General features: G+C 41.2%; 3 protein-coding genes across 5 annotated transcripts; all 3 read left to right on the top strand.

The window, feature by feature from the left end:
• The first annotated feature begins 56 nt into the window (after nt 1–56).
• LOC141909000 (GDP-fucose transporter 1-like) lies at nt 57–6,371 on the top strand. 3 transcript variants are annotated; one of them, XM_074799323.1, is made up of 4 exons: nt 57–135; nt 2,440–3,465; nt 3,701–3,729; nt 4,356–6,371. In XM_074799323.1, the coding sequence occupies exons 2-4, from the start codon at nt 2,449–2,451 to the stop codon at nt 4,384–4,386; spliced, it is 1,077 nt and encodes a 358-aa protein (XP_074655424.1). In that variant the 5' UTR covers nt 57–135; nt 2,440–2,448; the 3' UTR covers nt 4,387–6,371. The 3 variants fall into 3 exon arrangements, with proteins under 3 accessions (XP_074655424.1, XP_074655422.1, XP_074655423.1); XM_074799321.1 differs by lacking the exon at nt 57–135 and adding an exon at nt 196–337; XM_074799322.1 differs by lacking the exons at nt 57–135; nt 3,701–3,729 and adding an exon at nt 199–337.
• A 222-nt stretch (nt 6,372–6,593) lies between these two features.
• LOC141908932 (uncharacterized) lies at nt 6,594–14,148 on the top strand. Its single transcript, XM_074799229.1, has 8 exons — nt 6,594–6,813; nt 7,920–8,082; nt 9,558–9,734; nt 10,074–10,186; nt 10,262–10,465; nt 10,762–10,894; nt 11,410–11,515; nt 11,795–14,148. The coding sequence occupies exons 1-8, from the start codon at nt 6,781–6,783 to the stop codon at nt 13,146–13,148; spliced, it is 2,283 nt and encodes a 760-aa protein (XP_074655330.1). The 5' UTR covers nt 6,594–6,780; the 3' UTR covers nt 13,149–14,148.
• A 1,043-nt stretch (nt 14,149–15,191) lies between these two features.
• Nucleotides 15,192–21,609, top strand: LOC141909188 (uncharacterized). Its single transcript, XM_074799573.1, has 3 exons — nt 15,192–15,735; nt 21,127–21,299; nt 21,376–21,609. The coding sequence occupies exons 1-3, from the start codon at nt 15,687–15,689 to the stop codon at nt 21,607–21,609; spliced, it is 456 nt and encodes a 151-aa protein (XP_074655674.1). The 5' UTR covers nt 15,192–15,686.
• Nucleotides 21,610–21,700: the final 91 nt, after the last annotated feature.

Genomic DNA, 21,700 nt, shown 5'->3' with positions numbered 1-21,700 from the left:
GTAGGTATTATTGTATCCGCTAGGTGGTGTTATAGTGTTGTCTACTAAAAACAAATTATTCCTGTCAGTTCACGTTTTGACGTTCTTTTTAATCGGAGCTGCGGTCGCTATTTTGTATGACACGTCTTTTGAAAGGTTTGTGATTGATTGAGCTATTTTGTCACTCACTGATTGATCGTGTATGAGAGGATTGAGTCGAGGAGGCGGAGGCGAGAAGACCCGGTGCCGGCCAAATCAAATGTTATCACCCCTTTTCGATGTTCCAGTTCCACTCCCCACTCGACTCGCTCGCTCGGTCTCACGTCGTCACTCGCACCATTCCTGGCTCAGACCTCCAGTACGTACAAGACTGTGCACTCTTGATTCAGTTTCGTGTAGTTAGTTTTCTAATCATTTTTAATCAGGACAGATGGGGTCTTAAAAGTTAGGCTATTTGAATACGGACGTGGCCACCACAGCGGTTTGGCAATGGGCTTGGAATTACTTCAGGCGGTCGCGATGCTTAACTATATAAAACTACTTTATTTCTTATAGTAAAGCATCGCGGCCGCCTGATACTGATCCGTAACAGCCAATTATTTATCAGAACTTTATAGCGGATAAATAAACAATATACGCAGTGGATATTTTACCGTATACAGCTGAGTATTTATTTCCGCTATTTTACCGTGTACATTGTCGCTGATTGGCCGATTAACGCCGCGCATGCGCGACTTAGAAAATTCAAGGAAAGTGTGGAGAACGGAGTTAGAGAAAATAGAGCGGATAGAGCGAGACTCGAACCCGGGCTAGTAAATTACAGCGTCATACCACTAGACCACCGAGCTCGCTGAAAACCAACCGAATGTTTTAACTATCTATAGTACCTCACCTTACTCTAATCCTATCCCTAGGGGTAAAACGGAACCCTCTGGACCCTCTTCTCACCCTCTCGACACTAAACCCTATCGAAACCCTAAACCCAATATAATGATTTTATTGTTAGTTACTTTTATTTTTTATTAGTTAATACTATATATAATAATAACGTATGGTAAAATAGCGGAAGTAAATACTTTGCCGTATACGGTTAAATATCCACTTCGAACAATATAAACACATAAAGGTATTTGTGATATTTTGAATTAAATTGCGCTCCACATTTAGCGCCATTCTCGCGAGATTATCAGCAACCCGGAAGTAAAATCCAAGCCCATCGCCAAACCCCAGTGGACGTGGCTCTCTGTGGTTTGGGATCGTGATACTAAACCACACTGTGACGGACAGGTTACTGACTTAAGTTTTGTGTTGTTAGGGTTATCGGTATGTCAGTGTTCTGAGGAAGCTCAGCTGCTATTGATGATATTAATTTTCATTCCCTTTTCGACGGTATTTTAATTTACTGACACCCCCGTGGTTTAGTTTCGCGCGATCGGGATATTTTCACAAGCCACATCCGATTAAAAGCTGCCAGCGATTAGGTAACGAACTACTACATCTGACACTATTAGGTCTTTGGTGAAATATGTTACGTGTTGTTAGAGTTAATGGTAAACACAGTGTGAGGAGACTCACATGAGCTACCTATTGTATTTATTTTCATTCTTGCCCCCACCTCCTTGGAGACCGTATCTACTTTACGGACAGCTGCAATAACAATTGTGTGATTTATGTATAAAACGGCCTGAACTGCACTTGTATTGAAATGATAGACCTTTGTATGTAGGCCTAAATGGTTTAACGTCTATAAGTCATGTAACAGGGTCAGCACGGAGAATGAGCAGTGGAGCAAAAACTGATTATTTCCATTTTGTACTGTATTGAAGGATTTCCAAAAAGTGTGGATTGAAAGGGGTTAAAAAGAGAAAATGAAGAAGACTTTTTTGCACTCCTTCAATACAGTGTAAAATGGATTAAAGATCAATTTTTGTCATTTTAGACCTGGTTCTGGAGCAATATAGACCTATATCAGGTAGGCCTATGTACAGAGCTAGGCCATCGGATGTCCTCTCAAGTCAATAGACATTGGTCTTCCTCGCTGCTGCTGATGCTGCTGCGGGTGCGGCTGCCCCTACGGCTGGTGATGGTACTGGTGCAGCTGCCCCTGTTGCTGATGCTGCAGATGCCGCTGGTGCTGATACTGTTCATTAACCCTTTCAGTGTGTCTACACCGCAGTGCGGTGTACGAATCAGTGATGGATTTTGCTAGTACACCGCACTGCAGTGTATTGATTTAATTAGTAATTACTAATTAACTCTCTGGCAGCACCTGTCAAACATAGTGAAATATTAGTAACTAACGATAAACCGCGCCTGGGTGTAGACGCACTATAGTGCTATTCCCGTTATTCGACACACTAGGGTGGGATTTTTCAGAATTTTCAAATTATCTTCAGCACTATAGGGTATTAATTAGCCAGCACTGAAAGGGTTAATAGCTGTCTATTGATTATTTTTCAGTTTTTCAAGATGAAGAAATCACCGCTGCAGATAGTTGGCGTCGTGCTCACTTATTGGACCGTTTCTATATCTATGGTATTCGCTAATAAATATCTAGTCGGCGGCACTAAAAACATGGCCGCCGATATCTCGTTGTTCGTCGCGTGGTTTCAGTGCGTGTCGAGCGTTCTGTTTCTCGTCGGAATCTCATTGTTTTCACGATTCGTTTTGAAACGCGAATCGCCGCTGCCGCCGATCAACCGCAAGACGATCCTGCAGAAGAACGTGATTATCCTGTCGTGTCTGTTCGTCGGAATGTTGACGTTCAACAATCTCTGCCTGAAACACGTCGGCGTCGCGTTCTTCCAGGTCGCGCGGTCGATGACGCTCATATTCACCGTCATCTTCTCGGCGTTGATCCTGCGCAAGAAAGCGTCGGTGAAAATCGTCGCGTGTTGTCTACTGGTCGCCGCCGGGTTCTTTCTCGGCGTCGATCAGGAGAAAGTCGCCGGTACTCTGTCGCTCGTCGGCGTGATCTACGGATTGACGACCAGTCTGTTCGTGTCGCTGTGCGGTATCTACACGAAGAAGGCGCTCGACACCGTCGACAACAGCGTCATCTCGGTGACGTTTTACAACAATTTCAACGCGATGTTCATTTTCGTTCCGTTCGTCATCGGCACGAATCAACTATCGGCGGTGGTTAACACGAAAATGAACGACCCGACGTTCTGGATCTGTTTGAGTTTGTCGGGCGGGCTGAGTTTCCTGATCGGCTGGGCGAGCAATTTGCAGATCGATTACACGTCGCCGGTCACGCATCACATCAGCAATAATTCGAAAGCCGTTTTACAGACGGTGCTCGCCGTTCTGTTCGAACACGAGTTCAAACGCGTTCTCTGGTGGTGCAGCAACCTGATGGTCATATCGGGCGCGTTCAGTTACGCGATGGTTAAAAAGATGGAAATGGACTCAACGAAAACGGAATCGACGGCAGCTGACGATGTGGAAAAGGCTAATATTACAAAGGACACATCCACCGGAGACGTAAGTTTCACACCCTCTTGTCCCGCTGCTAACTTGATATACTCTCTGTTGTTAACCTTCTACTTGGTCACATAACACTCGGCCACGTTGGGTGCTTGTTGTAAAACCTGCAGCTGTTGTCAGTTTGTCACCGAAAGAGTGCTGAAATCGATTTCTCTTCGAATTGGATTCCTCCTACTCGAATTTCTCGTGACTTTTTTCACTAAAACTGATGATTTTCGGCTACCGTTTACAGGATGTCAGAAGATTTGTTGAACCATTTCGGTAACATGGATTATTTTGTTGTTTTTTTTTCTAACCAAGTCTCGGTTTACTGTAGTCCTGGTGTTTGGGCTGCTTATTTTTACTAAATTCATGAGAAAAAATTTTTGTTTTTTTTTTTCTATTTTTATCAAAAATGAACAAGACACAGTTGATTCTACAGTTTAGATATTACAGTGGAACCTCGTTACAGCAAACTTCTCATGACCAGAAAATATATTCGTTATCACTGATAGTTTGTTCTATCCAGTGTGAAATTGAATAAATTTTCTTACTCGCAACGAGATTCTATATTTGTAAAATCCGATGAATCGTTGTATCCGAGTTCGTTATAACGAGAGGTTCCAATGTATAACTCATTTTAACTACAGAATCTAAGAATGAGGAACTGAGTCCCGATTTGTGGTTGTTTACATTGTAATCTTTCAGTTTTAACCATCAGTAACTTCAACTGTGGGTTTAATCACCTTTACTGGTCCGAGGTTCATCTAACCCCGACCCCCTGGTTTCGTTTATCTGACCCTAACCCCCTGGGTTTATCTGATCCTAACTTCGACTTGCTCCTTTGCACAATTGTTTCAACTCTGCCACCTAGTGTTGAGTAATTGAACTATTCATTCAATTTTCAGAAAACTTCAACTAGAGAAAATAAAACAGTGAAAATTGATGAAGAGAAGTGAGAATATGATCAACAATCTGTTTGCGTCCGTCCAATCAGCAATCAGCTCATGGGTCTCAGCTTCAGGGACCCGGTTCCTAGGTCTCGGCTACTGGGACTCAGCTACTGGAACTCAGCTCCTGGGACTCAGCCCCTGGGACTCAGCTCCTGAGTCTCAGCTACTGGGACTCAGCTCCTGGGTCTCAGCTGCATGGACTCATATCAAAAACTGTCTTGTTGAGTTATGAAGTTGTTGGTATCCTTATTGTGTATAATCTTTGGTAACATTGTGAAAAACAATCAATATGGAACTGGTAAATGTGTCTGTCGGTACAGGGTGAAACGCTCAAACTCACTCGTGGAGGTCTCTATTTGACGGTTAGTTCGTAGAGAAATCCTGGGTTTAAATCATCGAAAGTGAGAAATCTCGGGTCTCCGGGGTTTAACGCGATGTAAATACTATTTACTGTTTTTTGTTATTCATCGATTTATAACTGATACATTCCTAAAACTCGATCAAATTTCATAACTGTAACTACGGTACATAAACCAGGGTTAAACGCTCCGACTCCAGTTGTACCGCGACGCCACAAATTATTTGACATTCCTTACTCTTTTTCATTGCGTTGAGGGTCTACTTAAGAATAGCTTTTATCAAATAATTTCCAGTTTCCGAGAAGGTCGTCATTAGTAATTCAGTGTCTCGTAACTCTGGATCTAAGGCGTTTATTTTAATCTCTAAGTAATTTTAATATGTGTGATGTATGTATGTGAATGTTGATGCTGGAACCGGTTCTACAACTTATCAAAAGGAGATAATCAAATTTTCCGCCGGCACAGAATGTAAAACGTTTGAAGCGACGCTCTCGAGTCTGCGTTGAAACGATCAGTTGGATCTCACAATACCCTATAGGCGTCCCTTCACCAAGAACCTTAGTGTCCTTTGTGTTGGTTACACTAGGATCGTAGAGCGATGGAGATCACGGTGGAGACAAACACTGCCTGGGCTGGGTGAAAGGCGTCCCCCGGAATTTTCATAGGGGGTTCAAATAAGCATCAATCCAGTATCGATGCACAATGTCAGTTGTTTGGTGGGCCTTCCCCAAACTTTTTGAAAATTTGAGGCTTAAGAGATCGTTTCCAGGGCCCAGTTTCACAAAAAGGTTTATCTCTTAAATCGATTTAATTTCTTCATTAATTCAGTTTATGTTAAATCGATTTAGGCCTTAATCGTTTTTGTGAAACTGGGCACAGGCTCTAACATCTAGAGTTAAAAGACTAGTCAAATAGGCAAGAAAAATCTTGAACATTGATTACATAGATAACTAACTAGAAGTTAGCTATCTCAAAAAGGGATACCCTGGCTACATCGCACCCCTTTGGGGACGCCTATGAATACAGAAAAAACGAGTCTGAAATGTTTCTTTGAACTGATGTCCATTTATTAATGGATGAGACCCGTTTCTCTGGGATATTTCGCTTACTTTTTGGAGTACCGGTACACACCTCATTTAGGTCTTAAACCCAAATGAGGTGTACGTAAGTAAAAGTAAGCGAAAAATCTCAGAAAAACAGGTCTCATCCATTAATAAATAGACTATAGTAGTTTATTTTGAACGTTTCGACTTAGTCAGTAACCGCTCTGTGGCCTCTAGTTTGCGATCGGATATTTTCTTGGTATAAAAAGCTTCACCACCAATGATTAGGTAACTAACTAGTTACGACTTTGTCCTGATAGCTATCCTACAGGAATACTGTGCATTTTGTTACTTGTGGGATACTACGCTGTTTACTGTGTCCGGTATTATCATAGTCTAGTACCTAGCCGTTGTTCTACAAACAACGATGTAGGGAACCGGTAACAACGACTGGTGTATTCAGACTAGTATATACTATCAATAATTTCTGCTCAGAGAATTACGTCAACACTAAATATAAATGTTTTATTTATTGTATTGTATTTATTTAGCCGCCACAAATAAAGAGTTTACGTATATATTCGAATTAATTGTTTTTACTCTATTTGTTCAGCGGACTAACTACTTTGCCTTTAAATAATTGGTCGGATTTAGAATGTTTGCCCGTGCCAGCAGTTAGACCGGCAACCAGTCTAGGTGGTGCTTAATAGGGGCTCTAAACCTATCGCGGGCGACCAATATGGGTTATTTATAACCATTATGGTTCACGCGTTTGTCGTTAGAATGCGACACTTAAATAGCGTAAACAAAATGGCTGCAATTAAAAATTGAGTCACAAACGCCTCACAAACAACACGGACACGAGCGAGCGGGTGCGGGCGGCCACAACAATGATTGGATACGAGGAATCGTTTAGTATTATTAACAAGTAAATAGTCAATAGAGAGAACGATCGTGACAGGATTTGGAGAATTGAATATGGCTGAGGAAAGTCAGGAAGTGATATTCGAGGTAAGTTTCTGACTGAGTGAGACTGTGACTGTGAGTGAGTCTGACTCGGCTGCTGGGCAGTGCCAGTGGGCAGTGGCTGTGAAAAAGCCAACGATAATAAGGGTTTTACACAGGGGGGAAAATGAGACTACCCTAGTTACTAAGAGCTCGGAGAATGAACGAATGGACGAAAAAATGAATTCGTTTTTACCCCACTAACTACTCAGTCAGACTGCTGGCGCTGCAGTGTTTCTCGTGCTGAGACGAAGGGAGAGAGGATGGGATTGAGGTGTGGGCAGGGATCAGGGCAGCATGGATGTGAGGGGGTCTGGATGCCTGGGATGGAAAGCAGCTCCACGGGAAACAGGCAGTCCTAATAAATTATGATTCTTCAAAAATGATTCTTCATTTAAACTTAAAACATAAACTAGACAGTCATTTACGAGAAATAGACAGTCATTTATTTAAAGAAATAGACAATCAGTTATTTAGACAAATAGTCAGTTATTAAGTCTTGTTTAGCTGTAGGCCCCTACTATTGTTGTTGACCACACCTGCTAGCTGTGTGGGTGGGTTAACTAATACCTTCAGGCACATAGCTACCACACACTCACACACACACACACACACACACACACACACACACACACATAGCTATCACTGAGCTAGACTGATCCTATCTGTTAATTACCAGTTAATTGATTCAGGAAATAAGAGAAAGTGCAATTAGGTCATTGTGACTTTAGTGGTTCTAGACAATGTCGCTATTCAACATGCCCCTATCTCAAGCAGTATATTAGGCTGTTAGTAGGCTACAACTCAGGCGGCATTCTTACACTCATAAATAATAGCCAGTTTTTTTTCTAGGTCAGATTTAGATATCATTAAATTTCCGCTATTTTTAGTTGAAAGTTCAACATTTTTGTTTACCCCAAGTCCAACTGTTTTATTTTTGGACATTGATTTTTTAACTTTCAACTTTGATAAAAGTATTTATTATTATTATTATTATTATTATTATTATTCGGTCCATTATTATTATTATTATTATTATTATTAGGTCTATTATTATTATTATTATTATTATTATTATTATTATTATTATTATTGTAAGTATATCTTTGTAGGGAAGCTTCCAGAAATTACCGGCACTAGATAAAAAGAAATCTTCGTTAAGACTTGGTAAAGGTTCACATAAAGAGAAATACTGGTTCCTGCTGCGGCAAGCGGATCGATTATATCTCGAATATCACGATAAAAAACCAAATTCGCCTCAAACTGACGCTAAAGGTAAGACTGGATGAGTTGCTTGTCAGGATTAGACTGACTTCGTAGCGAATGTCTACATCGATTTTGATGTTTTGTGTCGGGGATTCAACCAGACAAATCCATTAGGATTTTTTTAATTCCCCGACACTCCTGCTTTATTCTGTAAATTTTCCTTTGAATGAATGAGTGAGGACCATTTCAACGTTTCATTCGTTGTAAATATTCTCGGCGTTTGCTGCAAGAAATGGCATTCGTTTTTTTTGTAGATTAGTTATAGGGGCGTTGTTTCGGTAGCCCTGCCATAGTTTATCAAACCTGTTTTAAAAAGGGTTCACGGATGGTTCTGATACTACGTCCGGTGGGAGAGAGGTCCAGTTATTGATTATTCTGTTATGTAGTGGTGGGCCGAGTGGTTACAGGGTTTCGACTCTGGGAAGTCAGGGCATGGGTTCAAAAACTGTACAATACTGAAATGTCCTTGGGCAAGGCACTTATCCTCATTGCCTCTCTCAACCCGGGAGTAAATGGGTAGGCCTACCTGGCCTGATAGAATAACTCCTGAGCGCTTGTTAGCCGGCTCGGTGTTTCTTCCTCCCAGGGAGAGATGACTGATACATGTTAGAATATTAAATAGCTGGGGTAATAATGCCAAAAAAATTGTAAAGCGCGCTGAGCAGCCTTGCTTGATTTAGCGCTATATAAGACACATATTATTATAGTAAAAAAGTGTTCTCTGATGGTTCTGTTACTTCTCCAAATGAATGTAGGAAAAAATGGCCACGGAAGAAATTGCCAGGAAAAAATGGCCATGAAAAAAACGGCAACTGAAAAAAAGGCCAGGGAAAATTTATGAAAACTACTGACAATAAAACATTAAGCTCTCAATTTATTGACCTCATTTATTTTTAATGGGGCTTAAAACAATTGAAATCGGTAGAATGAGTTCAGAAATGTGACGAACTTACATATCATTTCATTACTACATATAATGAATATATCAAGAACTAACATGCAAGTGGTCAACGGATAAACTTGATAGTGATAAATTTAAACTTGATAAATTAACTCAATTAATACTTCAAAACATCTAAGTAAGCTATTAGGGTACAGACTGTCTTAAATCATCAAAGGTAAATGCATTGAAATTGTCCGGTGATTTATATAGCAAACTGGTGTAGTGTCTGATAACATCGAAATGAGATATGCTCATCACAGATTTACCTTAACTTATCCAGGAATAGATCTAATAATCTCAAAAAATGACATGTCAAAACATCAGCATTTGATTTCTTGTTAGTCAATGAAATGATGGTTAGTTTTCTATATAATCTTCCTTGGCCTTTTTTTCCGTGGCCATTTTTTCCTAGGCAAATACCTTGGCCTTTTTTCCTTGGCCATTTTTTCCGTTCACCATTTTATATCAATGTCATCTTGTCCTATTCCCGTTGTCACATTGCAAGCAAGCTATCATCGCGTTATTTTTTCTTTAATTATAGGTCGCATATCGTTATGGCCGATGTATCGCGTTACTAAAAATAGAATCGATTCTAAATTCGTCTGCGAAATTCGCACGCAGAATCAGAAAGTTTTCATCGCCTCGACGAATCAACGTTTAATCGATGAATTCGTTTATTATTTACAAACCCAAACTGCTCTCAAACAAGATTTAGAAGGTAAAGTAACTCTCTCCATTTTCTGATTAACTGTATGATTGAATGATTGATTGATTTATTTATTTATCTATAATATTTGTTTATTGATTTATTTATTTATCTATAAATGTTTATTGATTTACCGGTATTTATCTATTAAGTGATTTATTCATTGATAAATTGATTGATTGATTTATTTATCTATCTATTTATTTATTTATGATATTTATTTATTCATTGATCAATTGATTAATTGATTTATTTATTTATTTATCTATCTATTTGACAGGTCAATCGTTTTTAGTTTCTCCTGTAAACTAGTTATTTATTGACTGATTTATTTATTTATTCATTTGATAGGTCAATCGTTTTTAGTTTCTCCTGTGAATTCAGTTTCTCATCAATCTATCGGCAGTGTGAATACAGTGTGTTACTTACATATATCTCCGTGGGGGGTCAGTTTAGCTATACAGGTACGTGTCGTATTAGTTCCCGTTTTACTCACTACGCGACAGCACCCGCCGATCACGTCCGGTTTATATTTTCAGTCGAGTCGTGCGATGATCGCGCAATGGCCGTTGAAATCGATACGTACGTATCAAACGAGCGGCAAGGGCTCGTTCACGGTCATCGCGGGAAGGCGCGCTCCGTTCGGAGAAGGGATTTACGAATTTCGAACTCGCAGAGATCAAGATAACGAAATATTTGGATTGTTGGACCATTTCATACATCAAGAGCACAGCGTCGCGGAGGTAGGTTATTCCCAGATTTAAACAATCCTGCTGTTACTAGTCTCAGATTAAGAACTATATCGAATTGTTCTATAATGTACCGCTTATCAGTGAGTTGAATAGAGGATAAGTTGTTGGGGTAAGCACAGTTATATTTGTCTCGTATAGTGGTTGTTGTCGTAGACAATGTTGTATCTGCCGGTGTTGGAATCCCTTAGACCCCTCCCCTCTACTCGAGTCCCCTTCCATTTTCTGTATATGCCTGTCCTCCCTGAGCGCCCCCTAGTGGTAGTAACTATGTGTTTATTGTTGTCTAGTTGGTAGATGTTGGTGCAGTGATGAATGAAGAATACGACCGTTTGAGGAATTTAACAGTTTTGAACCCGCGATCTTCACGTTTGATAGAACAGAGTCGTAACAGTGGTTTTTACGATCATCTATTTCAACAAGGTACGACAAACCTCTCTCCCTTACAACCTCTCTACCTCCCTCCCTCTCTCCCTTACAACCTCTCTGCCTCCTCTCCCTTACAACCTCTCTACCTCCCTCCCTCTCTCCCTTACAACCTCTCTACCTCCCTCCCTCTCTCCCTTACAACCTCTCTACCTCCCTCCCTCTCTCCCTTACAACCTCTCTACCTCCCTCCCTCTCTCCCTTACAACTTCTCTGCCTCCTTCTCTCCCTTACAACCTCTCCACCTCCCCCTCTCTCCCTTACAACCTCTCTACCTCCTTCCCTCTCTCCCTTACAACCTCTCTGCCTCCCTCTCTCCCTTACAACCTCTCTGCCTCCCTCTCTCCCTTACAACCTCTCTACCTCCTTCCCTCTCTCCCTTACAACCTCTCTACCTCCCTCCCTCTCTCCCTTACAACCTCTCTACCTCCCTCCCTCTCTCCCTTACTAACCTCTGTACCTCTCTCCCCTCTCTACCCCTTACACTGTGTCTTCTTATATTGATTTTATAGAAACTGAATTTAAAATGAGAAATGTACCTGATCTGGTTGCCACAGCAGCACCCGATGTCGACCACGCATTGTTACAATCGGTCAAAGAGAAATTGGAACAAGAACGGTAAGCAGTGCCACCTAGTGTGTATGATGCGACTACGATAACGATTTTGGATGAATTTAGCCAATTGGACAGTTGGGTTTTTCAAAATATCGACGGTATTAAACGTATTCAAATTCAAATAGTTTTTACAGGGTTCATCACTTAAAGTACAGCCAAACTATGTATAAATGATTTATAATAAAAATTAAGAAATAAATGATAATATATAATAAAAAGTAATGGAATACAGTGCAGTGCCACCTGGTGTTAAGCCAATATACCATCAATGATGTTTTTCAGGAAGTCATTATTGAATACCAGCGATGAACCACCTCCGCCGTTACCACGGAGACGAGCTAGCGGCCCGCTTCCTCCGAGACAAACGAAATCGGTAAACGATTCACCAGCAGGGGGCGGCGGCGGCGCGACGAGACTATACGAGGATTTGAATTGTACTGACGAGGTTTTCACGTCGACCCCTCGTGTGCCTCGAGTTTATCAACGCTCGAAATCGAACGTAGATACCGCTCATCATCGAAACCCTAGCAACGGGTATCGGTACAACGCGGATACGCGTCGGTCAAGGTCGCCGCGGAATAACGTCGACGCTCTCGACGCAGACGAGTGCGGGTATTTGCCGATGGAAGACGTTCAGAAAAGTCGCGAAAACCTCGATTTGTTGAACGATACGAGAAAAGTATCGACTACGCGTTCGCCCCCTATTGTATTATCTCCGAATAACTGCGAAAGTTTGGAAGATATTTTGAACGAGACCAGATCGGAGGGAGTGGCCACTCCTCGTAACTATCGGCAACCACCGCCGTTACCGGCAGCCGGCGAACCCGAATCCGCTTACATAGATACATCCGACTACATTGAAACATCCATAAAACCTCGGACTGCGGCGCAGACTCCGACTCGGACCGCGGCTCGGTCAAACTATACCCGCGCAACTTCGAGTTGCGAGGTCGGTCCGGAATTAGTACCGCCTAAACCGGCGCGAGGGCGCTCTTCTACGCAATTGAGATTATCGCGCAAAGTCAGCATCGAAGGTTCCGAGAATACGTACATGAAAATAGACGAAGACAAAATGGTCCCGATGCCCTTCACCGGATTGATATCGCCGGAAAGTTACGGACCGCGGCACAGTATCGGACCGCGGCACAGCGACGGCGATGACGTCACTTACACGGAACTAAACGAAAATACGATTAATTCGATCAACGATTTCAGGAGTTTAGATATAAAAAAGGCGAAACAGAAAAAAATGTTAAAAACTCAATCGAATCCGGATATGGGTAAAAATGGTCGAAAATCAAGTCCGGACAGCGGGACCGACCCACCGACCGAAACGAAAAAACGCGAATCGAGATTAGCCGCGCTGTTCACGCTGAGAAAACGTAATAAAAATCACCGTAGCAACGAGAAAAACAATGGAAAAGATTCGGTTAAAATCAGCGGGGTTATCATCTCAAATAAACCGTCGAAAAATAATGCATCGTACGTCAAACAGAAATCACCCGAACAACGGGTCATCCGTCGCCGTGCCGATACAACAATAGACAACAATAGACATACACTGAATGACAATCAGTTAAATTCACCAGCGGAGGGAATCACTAAACGAGCTCAGTCCGTCGGCGATCTCATCTAACCAGTCCGTAGGGGATCTAATGTTACCTGTCAGTTAAATGGCAATGGGGTTTAACCAGTCAGTCGATGATCTGGTTTAACCAGTCAGTGCTGTGGTTTAACCAGTCAGTCGGCGATGTGGTTTAACCAGTCAGTTGGGGATGTGGTTTAACCAGTCAGTCGATGATGTGGTTTAACCAGTCAGTCAGCGTTGTGGTTTAACAAGTTAGCCAGCAATCTGATTTTACATTCAGTCGCATTGTGGTTAAACCAGTCAGTCGGCGATCTTATTTAACCAGTTAGTCGGTGATTTGGTTTAATTGGTCAGTCGGCGATCTTATTTGACCAGTTAGTCGGCGATGTGGTTTAACCAGTCAGTTGGCGATCTTATTTAACCAGTAAGTCGGTGATTTGGTTTAACCGGTCAGTTGGTGATTTGGTTTAACCAGTCAGTTGGTGATGTGGTTTAATGCCTGCGGGATAAATTTGTGAATTCCCCAGTAAAAGATAATTACATTCCTTTAAGAGACTGGGGGGACCAAAACCTTGAAAAACTGGGACCAAAATCTTGTAAAACTTATACATTGAATTCTGTGCATTGAAATTTTCTATTTGTTTTCGAAATTTTTTGGAATTAAGAAATGAGTATATTTTGCGTTACTATGGTTGCTATAGAATGTTTTATGTAAAATGATAATTTTGTTATGAAAAGTCTTGTGTATATTTTATATGTAGATTTAATAGAGATTATTTTGTAAATAGACTTATTTAGTAGTTACTGACAAATACATCGGTTAAACCAGTTTAAGTAGAACCAGCATTGATTTAGGCCAGAGTTGATTGTGAATCAAGAGATTAAAACCACTAATGAATATTTGCACTAAAGTCTATAATGATAGATTAAATGAATTTAAACCATGTCTATCTGTAATCGTAGATGAAATTTAAACCGTGTCTATATCCGTGTGTATTAATTCATATGCTGCATGTACCGACAATATTTTATTGATATCAAATAAAATGCAAGATTTACATTTCGTCGTTTGGGTGTTTATACTTTCGAATAGCCAGGTGTCATCACATGATTATCCCATATGCTGAATAGAAGACAACCGGGAGGTCTTAGATTCGAACTCAGTCCATTGATTCTTACACGGGTGTCCCGGGTTCGAACCAAGTAATTACTGATACTGGTTCAGAGTGCGTGGTACTGATGCTGAATAATAATGATGTACAGGGGTGTCCCAGGATCAAACCTGCTAGTAATAATTGATACTGATTCAGCAGAGTGGTCCTAGCTGATGCTAAATATACACAGATTGCTCGTGGCCATGTGTTCGCCATCTATTGGAATTTAGCGGAACTATCAAATTTCCGTATTAATTGAAAAGATCTGCACTACATTTCGCATGCGCCATCTATCTAGATATACTCTCATTAATATTTTACGAAGTTGAACCGGTGTCGCAGGTTCGTTATTGATTCAGAGCGGTCCTGATGCTGAATAGAGGATGTACAGGGGTGTCCCGGGTTCGAAACGGTAATGGTTCATGTCTAATAGTGAAGAGGAAAGACCGAGACGTCCCGGTTCCGAACCTAGCTCTCGTTCATTTGAAAATGAATAACAAACCAATCGTACACAACGTCATTCATCGAACCACAACTATCTCGCACTAACTTTAAAACCCTTATGGAGTTGTGAGGGGAGGTGTCAGGGGAGTTGTGAGGAAAGTTGTGAGGGGTGTCAGGGGATGTGTCAGGGGCGTTGTAGGGAGTTGTGAGGGGAGTCGTGAGTGTTGTCAGGGGAGTTGTGAGGAGATCGTGTGAGTGGTGTCAGTGAGAGTTGCGAGGGGAGGTGTGAGGGGAGTTGTGAGGGGATCGTGTGAGTCGTGTAAGGGGAGTTGTTCGGGCGTCAAGGGGAGTTGTGAGGGGAGTTTTTGAGTGTTTAATATATTCCCAGTCGGTGTCTCATATTTTACATTTTGTATTTGATGAAACAGCTGCTGTTCGAGGAGTAGTCAGTGATCCGGGAGTACTCACTACTAACTGTGCTGTATGCGTACAACAGGTTTTATTATTATTCCAGATCTGCATTATACAGCTAGTTTTGCGTCACATACGCCGCCGTCAAATACGGTTATTCTGGATGATTATTTGGATACAAATAAAATCGCTATTTGTTTGTTTAACTCTTCGAATGAAAAGTTTAAATCCAAGTGGACCAGTTTGAGAGAGACAGAGAGAGGCAGAGGAGACAGCTAGGAGACGCACATTTAAACATTAGTGATATAAACTGTTGATTACGCGTGTGATTAAAACATGACTAATGAGAGGCGACTTGATTAAAATATCCCTCAGGAATAATAATTATACAACACGCAAACAACAGACGCTTCGACTCCTGGATTAATATAAAACACACGCACCACAGAGCTATAGGATTAACCTGAATCCTTGAACAATATTTTATATTTTGGGGATTAACCCCGAATCGAGGATTCACATTATTCGAATAGCGCTGTTGTTTATATCCAGCGGTAGTTCGTGATTTTAAACGGCGATGACGTCATTTGTGCAATACGCGTGCTTGCTATTGATGCTTGTACAAGGTAAGGACAGTACAGCCCCCGTCGTTAGGGGGCAGCACTCGGGGACTTCGTCGTCAGGGAGGGTGCAGTCGAAACCTCGGGGTTACTTCACTTTACTTCTTTACCTTATTCGATAAACTCTTGGTCTTAATTCAAAGACAATTTGAGACCCGGTACCTTAAAAAAGATACATTACGAAACTCGGATTTCCTGGACCACCGTGCCAATTGCCAATTGCCAATTGCTTATTACCAATTGCTTTTTACCAGTTTGGTTGTTAATTTGCTCGTTGGCGTCTGCTATAGCGCTGCTTGTTGTTTCTCAACGTGTACAAATAATACAGTGATATAACCTTTGTGAACTACATGAATATCAACGAATTCTTGCAAAAATAACAATATATCAAACTAGAAATAAATCTAACGAATTGTTTTTGAAACTGGACACCGGGCCGCGCGGAGGATGCTGCATGGGCCTGCGGATTACAACAGCCACTGTGTGTGGGAGAAACACCGAATCGGAAGGAAGGCATAAACACGATATTTCTAAAGAATGACCTTATTCATTTACCGTGCTACATTACCGCTACTCACAATTCTTAGATTTCATCTCATTTCACGGAACGACTTTAGGCTAAAAAAAACTTTTTTCTATTCGGCGTTTTTGAAGAGATACTGAAAAATGTATACACTTCAATAACAGAACAAAAGGATCGGTCAGCTTTTTCAAATTATCACCAACCGTTAAATCCATACCTCGAATCCTTTGAAATTGCTCCGGAAATTGCTAAACCGACGAGAGAAAATAACTTCAATTGACAAGTCTTTCTCAGAATTTATGTAAATTCCACAGAATTTTCTAGAATTATATATAGGCGTTACGCATTTTACGTTGGGCGGCGCTTGTTTCCTGTGTTTTGTCGAACACCGGGGTGTGGGAAAGCATCGCGGTGGATTTCTCTCGCACTCCGTCGTCCATAACGAGGGTTCTTCGTTGTCGTTATCGGTAATGTTTCACGCGATGTCGAGGGTTCGATGAGGACCCGGAGTAAAGCTTGACATATCGACGAACGTCTAGATCTGTGGGAGAGACAGGAAAGAGCCACGAACGATAATTTGAAGAAAAAATAACAAGCAACTGCCATGGCGGTCCAGGAGATCGAAACTTCAGGGGTGGATTTTGAGGGGGCCTAGAGAGTCCCCTCCCCTAAATTTGAAGGTCCCCATAAAGAAATCCTAAATGACATTTTTTCAATTATGGTGAATATAAAACAAAAAGAGGTGGTATTTCCTCATGATGAATATACAACGATGGGATTGTAGTTGTGGTAGTGTGTATTTTTATAATTAGTTTCATATGGATTTCATTATTGAACTTCGTGGAAATCTCGCCAAATTCTCCTCAAAATTTCAAAACGTTTCTTTATTGTCGAGTACCCCCTCACGGTTGTCGGCCATATAAAAAGGCTATGTCGTTACAGCAATAACTTATATGGTCACTTTTCACTTCCCTTTTTTTCTAAACACCCTCAGTCCGCTAAGCGCCACGCAGGGCATTATAAGTGGGCTCGATGTTCATTTTTCCCAACGGAGGGGGGAGAGGTCAGAGAAGAACCTTTTAAGAACCTTTCACTTCCCTGGACCCCACCCACGACTATATCCTAATAGTCATCTTCAGGAAGGAATTCCTGAAGATGACTATTAGGATATAGCGAAACGTTGAAATTAACTACTATCTCGAAGTTTCATTTTCGGACTTTTTCGTTATAATTGTGGGATTCTCTCTACATCGCGTCAACACGGATTAGTGTTCTATCAATCGTGATTCTCTATACGCACGTGTGTAACTAGATACAGATACTTCGCCTAAATTGGATCTGATCAACTCGGATAACCGTTCTGATCGTAATCAGAGAAATATGGTATGGTCTACTCAGCCTACTTATCCGTCTGATCCGTTACGTCGATAACTTCATCAAAATCATCCAGATTATATTAAAGAGTAACTCCTCAATTAATAGACAATCTGCATTTTTCGACATATACGATCCTCGAGCTCCGACTATAGTCGGACCTTAGATTTATCTAAACTTCAGGAGCTTCGAATACAACTGTTGAGCCTCACCCCGACTCCGACTTGCTACTCAAAACTAAGCTCTCCCTAAACTAAACCCCCTATATCTATACCCCTGGTTGAGTTTTGAGTTGGTTGTCTCAGACAATATGTCAGGACACAGGTGTAGAAACTGCAGTGATGATACCTGTCCAAACAGTCACCAACGGTCACTCAACAACAATCAGTGTTATTAGGACAGATATTAATTAGGAAAGTTTATAGTAATATTGCTACAAACACGTCTCTATGTTGCTAAATTTACTCATTTCATAACAGTTCAACTCAAGAGTTGAACTGTTAAACGAGTTTTTTAAAGATATTTTTGTGACGCTATATGTAACGATGCGGTCATAGTCACATTATATGCACATAGAATATTAATTTTCATCCATGGTTGTGTTGAAATAATTCATATTTATAAATTCTATTGTTTATAGAATTCCGATTCTATTGGCCAACACCCAACTAGAATGTCCACAGTTTAGTTTAGTTGAAATTACCAAAATCTAAATATGATCCTCCACCCGGATGATAGATCGATATAAATAGGCCCGCATTTTGAAAGTAAAACCAGAGCTGTTTATGGCAGAGCTTGGGAGAGAGCTTGGCAGTGTTGGTTAATGAGCTTTTGTAGGCCTAGGCTTTAACTGAGCTTTAGCAGGGCTATGAATAATTTTGAATGTTTGAGTTCAGAACAAGCTCTCCAGGCGTGGATCTAGGGGGTCTTAAAGGCTCGCAAAACAATTTCATGACTCAAAATGCAGGAAATGGCTTCAAATCGGTGCTGGAATCTCAAAATTTTCTTGGAGGGGGCTTCAGACCCCCCGGAAGGGCTTCGCGCTGAAGCAGTGTTAGCCTCGCGTGCTGCGCTCGGTGTGTTATCAGTGCCCTTTTCTTTTCGGTATGCCCCTAGAATTCTGAGAAGACCCTCAGATTTACCCCTAGACCCGCCCCTGTTCTTTTCTGAGAGTTCAGAACAAGCTCTCTGGTGGAGAACTAGCTAGATATCCTTTGAAAGCTGCAGCAGAAAAGATTTTTAAAATGCTGAAATATTAAACGATACATTCTAAATGCTGACTCTTACTTGGATTCTAATGGTTTGATCTGATTCGGGAAGTACATCGAAACGAGTGACGTTACACACATATCCAACTCGGATGTAGAGAGAATCCTACAATAATGACGAAAAACAGTCCGAAAATGTAACTGAAGCTATAGTACGTAGTTTATTCAACGTTTCGACTATATCCCAATAGGTATCTTCAGGAATAATGAAATACAACAGAAATTATGAGAGAAAGAGACTAATTCAAGTAATCAGAGATGATACTAACTAACGGAAAATTAACGTAGAAACATGCAGATGCACGCTCAAATAGATTTATCAATCGTGATCCAACTCGGATACACCCTCAAGTCGAACACATTCTCAGGGCCGTCGGAACAGGGGCGGCAGGGTCGGCCAAAGCCGCCCCACTTTTTTGCTTAAAATTTTTTCGAAGCACGCTGTACCGCGTAGCAGCTCGTCGTTCTCTGTACTAGGTGGTTGGCTTACGACTTCTCATGTTTCTATGAATGAGACCATGAAATGGCCCCAAAACGCATCTCCGGCGATTGAATTATCAAAATTTTTCTAGGGGAGGGCCCCAGACCCCCCTTCAGAAATAAGCCTCGCCACTGAAATTCCTTCCGACGGCGCTGATTCTTACGGCCCCAAAAGATCCGACATGAGCGAAAGTCTACCGTATACGTACTGCCAATGGAGTTCTTTCAAAATCGATCGTAAAAAATAAATTCTTTCTGACAAACCTATAGCGTCGAACCCAGGACCTCTCATCGCGCGTTAACCACTCGATCGCCGTTTCTAGGGAAATCGTCTTTGTTCATACCGGTTTATCCAACCGGTTATTGATAAACCGGTAAACCCATGGACGTATAAACTATCTAGTTTGTAGGTCCATGGTAAATCTAAACGGGTTGTTGCGAATCCGTTCGGCGCCGGAACGCGGAGGCGAGGCGCACTTTGTTAGAAGTTTGTGGAAGCCGGTTTATATCGGTTCTTTGCGTCCCAAAACGGTTAGCCATAGTCGGTTTGATGAGTCAGCTACCAACGGAAATTTGCTTATTCCGCCATTTAGGAAAAGTCACAGAGTCAAAACGAATTTCCGCCGGTAGCTGACTCAAACCGACTTTTCGTTCTGTCGCGTTTGTTCGCACTATTCAAACAAATGCGTTTTAGATTTTTTTACGTACAGATTTTCTTACAGTACGGACTGTGGCGCTTAATTCTCATTAACTAAAATGCTACGAATCCGTCCAATTTTCAATTTTTGTTAGGTAACTACGGTATTTTAGCAAAAGTTCAGTTTCTAATCAATTAGTTAGTAAAATAGATTACATCTATTATCATCATTCATCGGTTACATTAGCAAGCGCCGCAGCGCCAAGATGTTGTGTACTTCATTTGTCCACTGCTCACGATCTGTAGTAATTTGTTTTAGGATTTCACTTACATTCATTGATATTTCTAAATGAATATTCGGAACATTGAATAAACCTCCATTATTTCCTTCTATGGGAATGGCTATAGAATAGAAACACCCGTCACCCCCTCCTCAAGTATAAAATACAAATACTACAATACAAATTTTCTTGTTTAAAACTGTTTTTTTTTTATAGGAAAATTGCTAGTTGATTAATTTTAGTGGTTTTTTAAAAGTTTGAGAAATTTTTCGAAATCCGGTCCGCACTATACGACAAAAAGACTCTGGCGAGCGACTTTTATGTTAGTTCACATTTTCTCCGCTATCGTTTAACACGGGAGCAGCACTAGACGGTTAAGGTTTGACTGTGGCGGCCGAATGTAACAGTTTCAATCATCAATTCCATTAATATCATCATTCAATGAGATTATTATTTTAATATAGATATAATAAAGCCACTTTTTGATAGAAATGATTCCATACTTTATCAGAGTCTTGATTTTGGTTAAAAAGAAGTAGGCCTAGTGTACAGGCCGTTAGCGATCCGTTTGACATCGGTCGGATGAGCAGGGTACACTAAGCCTTACGCACAGGAGCTCGTAGCAGAGATGTAGATTAATATAAAAACTGTAATCTGTTAATCGCGCAGTATACGGAGTGTCGCGAACCGGCCACTCTCAGGACTGGGTGAACTTTGCCGCTAAAGTGCCGAAAATCATTACTTTCGCTTTAAGCCTGACCGCTACGAATCATGGTTGAAGCATGTCCGATCGATTTGAACCCAGTTGATGAACATATTTTTCTCTAATTACAGATGTAATGAGTTTATGGTGCTTTGAATGTTCGGGTAATAACACTATCGGATACGGCACCTACAAGGGCCACACCTACCAGCAAAACTGCGAGGACAAATTCGACATGAAATTCGGAACTAAAGATCCGAAAATGGTTCTGAAAAAGTGCGAGATAGAAAACGGATATTGTACGGTATGTCAAGAGGAGATCCCCTCACCTTACTTCAACTTCCCTCTCCTCTGAAATAACCTGTTGCTATTATTCATAGAAATGTATCCACACGCACGTCGACGGTACCGGAGGTACAGCTTGGATGAGAGGATGTCACAAGATGTGTGATGATTTGAAGGTTGTTAGAAATGGTAAAAACGAGTCGTTGTACTGTTGTCAAGCTGATGGTTGTAATTCCGCGTCTGCCTTGAACACCGAATTTTATCTTTCTATTTCGTCGTCATTGGTAACGATTTTCACGATGCAAATTAAATTCTTTTTCAATTTCTAATTTTTTGTGCGTTTTCTTCTTTCTGGATTGTTGAAAACCTCCTCTGGCAGTCTAGGCTTTGGAGATAGAGGCTCTGTGCAAGTTCCCTCAA

This window comes from Tubulanus polymorphus, chromosome 7 (assembly GCF_964204645.1).
Source record: "Tubulanus polymorphus chromosome 7, tnTubPoly1.2, whole genome shotgun sequence".
NCBI lineage: Eukaryota > Metazoa > Nemertea > Palaeonemertea > Tubulaniformes > Tubulanidae > Tubulanus > Tubulanus polymorphus.
This window is presented reverse-complemented; position numbering and strand designations above follow the sequence as displayed.

Excerpts from the sequence above, each read along its gene's own strand:
- LOC141909000 (XM_074799321.1), top strand. The coding sequence starts at position 239 with ATGTTATCACCCCTTTTCGATGTTCCAGTTCCACTCCCCACTCGACTC. Across the intron at positions 338-2,439 it reads ATTCCTGGCTCAGACCTCCA|TTTTTCAAGATGAAGAAATC; the intron begins GTACGTACAAGA and ends ATTATTTTTCAG. Across the intron at positions 3,466-3,700 it reads AGGACACATCCACCGGAGAC|GATGTCAGAAGATTTGTTGA; the intron begins GTAAGTTTCACA and ends TACCGTTTACAG.
- LOC141909188 (XM_074799573.1), top strand. The coding sequence starts at position 15,687 with ATGACGTCATTTGTGCAATACGCGTGCTTGCTATTGATGCTTGTACAA. Across the intron at positions 15,736-21,126 it reads GCTATTGATGCTTGTACAAG|ATGTAATGAGTTTATGGTGC; the intron begins GTAAGGACAGTA and ends CTCTAATTACAG. Across the intron at positions 21,300-21,375 it reads TAGAAAACGGATATTGTACG|AAATGTATCCACACGCACGT; the intron begins GTATGTCAAGAG and ends TATTATTCATAG.
- LOC141908932 (XM_074799229.1), top strand. The coding sequence starts at position 6,781 with ATGGCTGAGGAAAGTCAGGAAGTGATATTCGAG. Across the intron at positions 9,735-10,073 it reads TCTCAAACAAGATTTAGAAG|GTCAATCGTTTTTAGTTTCT; the intron begins GTAAAGTAACTC and ends TTCATTTGATAG. Across the intron at positions 10,187-10,261 it reads GGGTCAGTTTAGCTATACAG|TCGAGTCGTGCGATGATCGC; the intron begins GTACGTGTCGTA and ends TTATATTTTCAG.